The sequence below is a fragment of the Micromonas pusilla genome (genome assembly GCF_000151265.4).
Source record: "Micromonas pusilla CCMP1545 genomic scaffold MICPUCscaffold_4, whole genome shotgun sequence".
Taxonomy (NCBI): Eukaryota; Viridiplantae; Chlorophyta; class Mamiellophyceae; order Mamiellales; family Mamiellaceae; genus Micromonas; species Micromonas pusilla.
Genome location: NW_003315885.1, coordinates 1,127,456 through 1,136,212, shown reverse-complemented (window position 1 = coordinate 1,136,212; position 8,757 = coordinate 1,127,456). Strand labels below are relative to the sequence as shown.

General features: G+C 66.8%; 4 protein-coding genes across 4 annotated transcripts in view; 2 read left to right on the top strand and 2 right to left on the bottom strand.

Annotated features, from left to right (window-relative positions):
• Positions 1-959, bottom strand: part of MICPUCDRAFT_16590 (uncharacterized protein) — a gene marked incomplete at both ends in the record, with an annotated part of 2,324 nt that extends 1,365 nt beyond the window's left edge. The window contains one exon of the mRNA XM_003057787.1: positions 411-959. Coding sequence (XP_003057833.1) covers positions 411-959 — 549 coding nt within the window. The remainder of the gene's footprint in view (positions 1-410) is intronic.
• Positions 960-2,082: 1,123 nt separating this feature from the next.
• Positions 2,083-3,363, top strand: MICPUCDRAFT_2115 (uncharacterized protein; the record flags this gene model as incomplete). The annotated part of the gene is made up of 1 exon (XM_003058161.1): positions 2,083-3,363. A coding segment is annotated over one exon (1,281 nt), but the record flags the coding sequence as incomplete, so codon positions are not given.
• Positions 3,364-3,673: 310 nt separating this feature from the next.
• MICPUCDRAFT_57449 (uncharacterized protein) lies at positions 3,674-4,469 on the bottom strand (the record flags this gene model as incomplete). Its single annotated transcript, XM_003057786.1, has 2 exons — positions 3,674-4,328; positions 4,459-4,469. 2 exons carry the CDS (start codon positions 4,467-4,469, stop codon positions 3,674-3,676), a joined length of 666 nt encoding a protein of 221 aa, XP_003057832.1.
• A 458-nt stretch (positions 4,470-4,927) lies between these two features.
• MICPUCDRAFT_47106 (nucleosome positioning protein) lies at positions 4,928-8,752 on the top strand (the record flags this gene model as incomplete). The annotated part of the gene is made up of 1 exon (XM_003058160.1): positions 4,928-8,752. One exon carries the CDS (start codon positions 4,928-4,930, stop codon positions 8,750-8,752), a length of 3,825 nt encoding a protein of 1,274 aa, XP_003058206.1.
• Positions 8,753-8,757: the final 5 nt, after the last annotated feature.

Genomic DNA, 8,757 nt, shown 5'->3' with positions numbered 1-8,757 from the left:
GGTCGACTCTGAGGATCCCCGACGCCGCCGGCGAAGGAGTTGATGTTCAACAAGATGATTCCCTCCGTCTCCGGCGGAAGATCTCTGCGGACACCGTCCGCGATGACGTGCACGTGCTGGTTCATCCCCGCGCACGAGTGCTCGACAAAGTCCCGCGCGCCGAAGAGGCCGTACAGAATCTTGTTCGTCGTCGCGCTGAAAAATAAGTGCGGTCGGATGTTCCGCGTCCTGTGGAACCGCAACGCCGCCTGCGCGTCGACGCCGATGCCGAGGTAGTTTTGAAACACGAGCGTCTTCGCGCCGCCGCCGCCGCCGCCGCCGCCGCCGCCACCGGTCACCGCGCCGTGCACGGACCCGTCGACGACGGAACCGCTCTCGCCGGAGCCGCTCGGCGCGGGCGCCGGTAACACCTCCGTCCCCGGCCGATGGCGCCGTCGCTTCTTCGGCGACGGCGGCGGGCCTTCCGGGTCCGCGGGGATGATCCCGACCTCCCACCGGTCCAAAACCGCGGGGTGCGCTTCCTGTATCTGCACGAGGAGTTCGGACACGAGGTCGTTGTAGTACCCGCCGCCCCACCCCAACACCCGCGCGAGGTCGTTCCCGGTCCCGAGCGGCAAGATCCCCACTGGCGGCTTCGGGTCAATCTCCACGAGCTCCTCCAGCGCTTGCAGGATCCACGCGACGGTGCCGTCGCCGCCGCACACCATGATACGCAGCTTCGGTAAGTTGCTGAATAAGCGCAGCGCGAACTTCGGGTCCGTCTTGTGCAGATCTACGACTTGAAGCGGGTTCAAATTTTGTTTCAGCTGGCTCGTGAGGTACCCGCCGAGCTGCCCGCCGCTTCGCGAGTTCACGAACACCAACAGAGGGCTCGCGTCGTCGGGCAAGAAGCTCGGGTCGATGCTTATGATCGGATGGTTGTCCCCACCGTTCGCGGTGTGCCTGGAGATCTTCCGCATGACTTTCCTCGTCACGCGCGTTATCGGCGATCGCAGCGGCGCCTCGTGGACGCACTCGGGCGGCAGGATCAACGCGCGGTGCTTCGACTCTTGAAGCATGAGGTACCACCCGCGCTGGCCGCGTCGCCACCTCTGGTACTTCCCGACGACCCAGTGCGTGGACATCAACACGATCACGAGCGTCACCGCGAGCCGGTACCACTGCTGCGCGGTGAGGTTGATGCGAAACGCGTACTGCCCGAACGGCAGGTCGTCCACGAGCTTCGTCACGTTGAGCACCCAGCCGCGTATCTCGACGTCGCGCGGTAACGCCGCGCGCTCGGCGACGCTCTTGAGGTTCACGAGCCACCGGTCGCTGCTCAGCGTCGTCGGGTCCCGGTCCGGCGTCGGGTCGAGCGCCTCCGCGCCGGGGACGGGCGCGTCCGCCTCCGCGGTCGTTTCAACTGTGCTCCACAGGCTGTGGTCGTCGCCGACGCCGACGCCTCCGTTCCTGAACGCGGCCTCGTACGCGTCGAAATCGTCGTCGTCGTACGCGCCGGAGACGGTGGGGTCGTCCATGTCGTCCCCGGACCCGGGGGACCGGTACGACGGCGTCTCGAGGCCCGCCATGCGGGTGCGTCGGGCGCCCCGAGGTTTGAGCGCCCTCCTCGCGGAATCTCAACGAACAACTGCCAGAGCTTTTTCCGCCCGTAAAAGTGAGTGCGTTGTCAAACCCCGAGCGCCCAGCGCTCGGTCTTCCAAGACGTCTCGCGCGCGCAGAGCAGCCATGGCGGCGGCCGCGCTCGTGGGTAACGCGCTCGTAAATGCGCGAGCGCGCGCGTGCGCCACGTCTCGCGCGGGGAAACCCGCGTGCGTCGCGGCGACGCGTCGTGCGCTTTTCCAGCCGCCGCGATTCCGACACGAGAGCGCGTCGTCGCGCGCGCGAAACGCGCGCGGCGTTCGCGGGTTTCACGTTTCGTCCCTCCTCCGCGCGGCCGCGTCTGAGACCGGGGAGGCGCCCGCCGCGTCCGGTGAAGACGCGAGACAGCGGGAAGCCGTCGACGTCGCGGACGACGACGACGACGACGACGACGACGACGACGAATCGTCGACCGCCGCCGATTCCGAGGAAAAGACGACGACGTCCTGGACCGACCTCGGCCTCCCGAAGAACCTCGTCGCCGCGCTTCAGCGCGTCGGGTTCGACGAACCGTCCGCGCCGCAAGTCGCCGCGATACCGCGGCTGATGCGAGGCGAGAACGTCGCGCTGCAGGCGCACACCGGGTCGGGAAAGACGATGGCGTACCTCCTCCCCGCGCTCACGGCGGCGGCGGCGGAAGAAGAGCTCCCGGCGAAGGAGCGGAGCGAGGCTGTCCAGCTGCTCGTCGTCGTCCCGTCCCAGGAGCTCGCGATGCAGATCGTCCGGCAGATAGAGAGACTGTTGGGGGACTACGGCAGAGCCATAACGCAGCAGTGCATCGGCGGCGCGAACGTGCGAAGGCAAGAGGAGGCGATTCGCGCGAAGAAACCTTTGATCGTGGTCGGAACCCCCGGAAGGCTCGCGGAGCTGTCGCGGACGGGGATCCTGCGCACGCACGGCGTGAAGTGCCTCGTCATCGACGAAGCGGACGACCTCCTCGCGTCCAACTTCCGAAGAGACATGGCGCGCATAACCGACCACACCGGTAAGGGCGTCTTGGGCGGCAGGCAAACCGTCATCGTCAGCGCGACGCTGCGACGCGAGACGCTGGACCAGTACGGGTACATGGCCCCGGACCTCGTGCACGTCGTCGCGGGGCGGGCCGCGGTCGCGAGGGAAGATTCCGTCGCCGCGGTCGCGGCGGCGAAGAACTCGAACTCGGACTCGAACTCGAACTCGAACTCGAACTCGAGAGAGGCAACGGACGACGAGGTGGAGACGACGAACGCGTCGCTGCCGCCGCAGTTGGAGCATTACTCCGTCGTCGCGGAGCGCGGGAAGAAGGTCGACCGGCTGCGCCGCGCGATCCACGCGACGGGCGCGGAGCGCGCGCTCGTGTTCTTGAACTTCGGGCACCGGCTCTCGGAGACGAGGGATAAGCTCGCGACGCGAGGGATGGAGTGTGGGGTGTTACACGGCGGCATGAACAAGCTCGAACGCGCGGCGGAGCTCGCGGCGTTTCGCCGAGGCGATTTCCGCGCGCTCCTCGTCTCCGACCTCGCCGCGCGGGGCATCGACGTCCCGGAGATCGACGCGGTGTTCAACCTCGAGCTCCCGACGGACGCGACGCATTACGTCCACAGAGCGGGAAGAACCGGAAGGATGGGCGCGAGCGGGATCGTCGTCTCCATCGCGGAAGAGAGAGAGGCGTTCGTGTTGCCGAAGCTCGCGCGGTCGCTCGGCGTCGAAATTCTCGCCGCCGACCTTCAGAAGGGAAGGGTCGTGCCCGACCGCGGGAACAAGCCGACGCCGAGAAAGGAGCACGCGGAGAGGGCTTCGAGGGCTTCTTCGTCGAGGTCGAGCGCGGGTGGAAGAGGAGGAGGACGAGGTGGTCGCGGGGGGGATCGCGGGGGAGGCGGCGGCGGCGGCGGCGGGCATTACACGCCCAAGGGAAAGCCGCGTCGACGCGAGCGAAACGCCGCGGCGTGACGCGTCGTCGTCGTTCGACCGTTTAGTGAGTGCACTTCTCTTTATTAAAATACTTGATACTCACACCCACCACACCCTCTGCTTTGCGTTCGTTCGCTCGCGACGTTTAGTAGTACACGTTGAACGAGTCGATCACGGTCTGAAGACGGTCCTTCATCTTCGGCCATCTTCGCTCGCTCGAGCCGGTCGTGAGCGTGTAAAACTTCCCTTGCGTGATCGTCACGATCGTCAGCGCGTGCCTCTCGTACTGGTTGCTCTTCGTGACGTACTCCAGGAAGTAGTACAGGTGACCGTCCTTGTCCTTCCTCTGCGCGGTCTTGAGAACCTTCGCCTGCGCGCCCGGAACCGCGAGCGCCTTGCCGACCAAGGTATTCGCGACCTCGTCCGGGGACCCGATGTCCGTGAGCGACTCGCGCTGCGTCGGGTAGATGTTCAGCGCGACGGACTCGAGGGGCTCGATGACGTCCTTATACACCGCGTCTTGGCCGTCGACGGAGATCTCCTGCCACCCGACCGGGTAGTAGAACTGGTACCCGTCCCTGGTGTCCTTCACGACGGAGAATCCCGACAGCGCGTGCGCGGGCTTCGCGTTCGTCAGAAGCGACGCGGAGAGCGCGGCGGTGGAGAGGACGGCCTGGCGCCTCGTCGCGTTCGCGCCCTCGGTGGCGGACGCGTGGACGATGGTGGAGACGCGGCGCGTCGCCTTGGACGCCTTCGCGGTGGTCGCGACGCGCGTGTGCGCGAACGCGGCGGATTGCGTGCTGCGCGGCGACGATCGCGGAAGTTTCGATGGGAGGAGAGGCGAGGTCAGCGACGCGCGCGGGGGGCGCGGAGGCGATCGACGCGACGCCGTCGCGGGCGCGATCGCGATGCGGAGGGAACGGCGCGCACCACGCCTGCATGATCGGCGACGGGGAGAGGCTTCGCGTGCGGCGCGTGTCTCGGGAGTGACGTCGACGCGGGGTTTATCCACTCAAGAGCACCGGACAACGGGACTGCCAGTTCATCGGTGCGTCTGACCCGGCGCTTCGGCCGGCTGAGCCAGGGCTCGGCAGAGGCGCTCGCTCGCTTTGAAAAAGTTCGTGCAGCCGCCGTGGAAAGGTCGCAGACTTCACGCGCGCGCGCGAGCAGCGACGGCGCGGCAGAGCTCGTTCCCGACACGATCTCTTCGCGGAGGCGACGGATACGAGGTCCATCGTTTCGACCGCGCGGCGTCGTTCGATCGTTTCGCGTCAGGACGCGCGCTCGAGCGACGCGAAGCTGCGGGAATCTCTCCATCAAGATCGCGCGCGAAACGATCGGACGCGAGGCATCGACGTGAGGCGTCGCCGACCTTTTTAAACCCTACGCGATCGCGGCGATGGATCCGATGTCGAACGCGCCCGCGGGCGCGCCGACATCCATGGACGGGTGGGGAAGCATCGTCGCCGCGGCGTCGCCGCCTGCGAAGCGCGAGCGCGACGACGACGCGGCGGATCCGAACCGCGACGACGCTCGCGACGGTGACGACGAGGCGAGGCCCGAACGCGAGGCGAGCGTTCGCGCGCCCGCCGCGGACGCGCCCGCGGCGAAGAAACCCAAACCGGACGCGACCGACGCCCCGCCCGACGTCCCGATGGACGACGACGACGAGGCCGGGGACGTGAAGCTCTTCGCCGCGCGCCTTCGACCGGGGACGCTGAAGCACACGTGCTTCGTGCTCCTGCAGCGCGCGCTGGGGGAGGGACTCGAGACGAACGAGATTCTCGAGAAGGCGACGGCGGAGGATCTGTACGTCGGGAAGAACCGGAACGTCCTCACGACGACGCTGTCGCACGAGCCGTGGTTCGTGCACCGACCGGACGACAAGACGAGGTGGTGCCTGCGATCGTTCGTGGAAGGGGGGCCGGAGGCGGCGGCGGCGGCGACGGCGGCGGTGGCTGGCTCGGACCCGAACGCGCCGAAGCGAAAACCGCCGGCGCCAAAGCCGCCGAAGGATCCCGCGGAGGTGGAGGCGCGCGCGCAGGCGAAAGTCGCGGCCGCCGCGGCGAAGGCGAAAGCGGTGACGGAGAAGGCGCAGTTGAGATCGCTCGAGCTCGCGGAGAAGGCGCAGCTCAAGGCTGAGAGCCAGCTGGCGTTGTCGCTGACGAAGGGCACCGCGGAGAAGATAAAACGCGCGCAAAAGGCTGTGGAGCAGGAGGAGGCGAAACTGGAGAAGATGCGCGCCGCGAGAGACGCCGCGGAGGCCAAGGCGGTCAAAGCTGGCGTATCTCCCAGCGATTTCGAGAAGATGATCGCCGCGGAGATGAAGAAGGCGAGCGGGAAGGGCGGCAAGGGAAAGGGCGGCGGCGGCGGCGGCGGCGGCACGCCGACGAAAGGGAAGCCTGGTCCGGGGCAAGGCGGCCCGGGGAAGTCCGCGGCGGAGATCCTGAGGGAGCCGAACGCGCCCACCGGGGAGCTCCCGCCGCGACTGCAAGTCTTCAACGGCGATTCCTCGGACCGGCACGCGCTGATGAAGTGGAAGAAGGAGGTTGAAAAGTTCAAAGACGGCGTCGACCGCGCGAAGGACGCGTACGTCGCGAAACGACGCAAGGCGCTCAAAGCTGAGGCCGCGAAGGAAGGCGCCGCGACCGCGAAGCTCGTCGCGGACGCCGTGAAGCACTTCAACGCGTTCAACGACGCTGAGGCGGGGCTGTTACGCGCGAAGAAAATCTTGCTCGAGACGAACGAACGCGGGGTCGAGCTCGAGATGATTTTGAAGGAGAGAGCCGAGCTCGGGAAGGGGGCGCAGACCCCGGAGAGCGCGCGCAGGATGGCGGAGATCGACATCAAGCTCGCGCTCATCGACGGGAAGAAGGTCACGGAGTTTAAAGCGCAGGGGGAGAAGGAAATCGCGAAAGAGAAGGCGAAGATCGAACGACTCGCGAAGATGCAAGCGGAGAAAGCGGAACGCGACCGGATCAAAGAAGAAGAGAAAGCGCAGCGCGCCGCGGCGAGGGAAGCGGAGCGCTTAGAGCGCGAGAAGAAGAAAGAGGACGAGCGCCTCGCGAAGGAGCGCGCGATGAAGTATCCGATCGACGATGACCTCCTGAGAGCGGAGTTCGAGGAAGAGGCTGCGAAGAAGAACGTCTCCGTGGACGAGCTGTACCCGCCGCTGCCGACGCCGAAGCCCGTGGAGCACGGCGTGGAAATGGCGGACGAGGCCGCGCTGACGGATTTCCTGCACGTCTTCGGCGAGACCCTGGGCGCGCCCTTGCGAGGCGGAGACTCGCACAAGGACCGCGTCACGGTGAAGAAGGTGAAAGACCTGATCGTCGCGTGCGGGGAGGACCTCGAGAGTCTGTACAACGTCCTCCTCGACGGCGCGATGGAGATCGCGGTGATCGGGAAAGGACGCAACGCCGCGAAGTGGCGACGCGTTCTCGGGGACGCGACGTGGCCGGAGGTTGTGCGAAGAGTCTTGGAGAAGAAGCACGCGGGCGGGCACGGGGTCGCGGCTCTCGGGAAAAAGGCGTGGGCGAACCTGAGCGTGCACGAGCACGTGCTCGCGCTCCGCGGGCTGTCCGACCTCGCGCTCGGAAGCGAGGCCGTCCGGAGCATCATCGACTGGAGGCTCGAAGAGGCTGCGAAGTTACGGACCGCGCGGATCGAGGAGCGCAACGCGGACGCGGCGCGAAGGCGCGCGATTGAGAACAAAGCGAAGGAGAAGCGCATCGCGATCAGGGAGAAAGCCGCGGCGAAACGCAAAGCGGAGCGCGAGGCGAAGCGCCTCGCGCGCGAAGCCGCGCTCGCGGCGGGGAAGGAAGTCGATCCCGAGGAAGAGGAAGATGAAGATGAAGAGAACAACGACGACGACGACGACGGCGACGTGGACATGGCGGACGCGGACGACGACGACGTCAAGCAGGAGGAGCCCGAGGTCAAGGAAGAAAAGCCAAAGCCGAAGCTGACGTTCGTGATCAAGAAGCAAGAGCCGAGGGCGCCGTCCCCGGAGCCGTGCTTCGACCTCCCAAAACATTTAATCGAGTACGAAGGGCACCCGGACGACCGCAAGGCGCTCATGGCGTGGCGCGCGGAGCATAACCGCGTCGCCGAGAAGCTCGCAAACGATAGGCGCGAGTACGAGAAACGGAAACGCTCCGAGCTGAGGAAGGAACAGGAGAAGGAGCGCATGGAGCGGCAGAGGATCGAAGACGAGGAAGCGGCGAAGATCGCCGAGGAGGAGGCGAAAGAGAAGGCGAAAGAACGCGAGCTACGGAAGAAGGAGACGACGCGCATGGCGGAAGACGCCGCCGTCGCCGTGAGAGTCCACAAGCTCGGCGTGGACCGCGACCATCGCTCGTACTGGTGGGGCATCGGCGGCTCGAAAGCCGCGGTGTACGTCGAGGATATCCAAGGGCACTGGTTCGTCCTCGACACGCGCGATGAGATCGACGACCTCGTCGAAGCGCTTCACTCGTGGGGCACGAAGGAGAAGAAGCTCAAGGCGGAGCTCGCGCGACGGTCGCACACGATTGCGGCGGAGTTCAGGAAGCAAGCGCGAGAGAGAGAAGACGCGGAGGCGGACTCCGCCCGCCGCGCCGCGAGCGGGTATTCCCAGCGCGAGCGCGGTAAGGAAGTCATCTCGCCGCCGCCCGGAAGAGGCCCGAACGCGTCGTTCGACGAGGCTGTTCCCGTCGCGACGGCGAAGCGGACGATGGAGGTGCTCTGCGGCGCCGCGGAGGAGGCGGCGATCGCGCGCGAGCCCGAGCTCGAGACCAAGCTCAGGGAGGACTGGCGCGCGTTCAAGACCCGAGTGCGGACGACGTACGACAAAGATCTCGTCGCCGGGCTGCTGTTGCAGCTCGAGGAGAACTTGTACGCGATCCAAAAAGCGGAGTTCATGAAGAAGGAGGAGAGGGAAGCGCGCGAGGAAGCGAAAGCGAACGGGGAGACGTACGAGAGCGAATCCAGCGACGGCGAGGATTTCTACGACGACGACGACGAGTTCTGGGGGAACGAGGAAGCGCACGAGACGAACGAGGATCTGATCGCGCGCACGGGGCTGATTTACCCCATCTGGCGGTCCAAGGCCGAGCGCGCGAAGTGGCGCGAGGACGCGCACGAGTTCCAGACCGGCGCCGCGGTCGCCTTCGCGGCCGCCGTGCTCGACGACACCGCGGGGGCGTTTCTCCGCGCCGTCGTAGCGGCGAAGACGAACCCCTGAGGGTG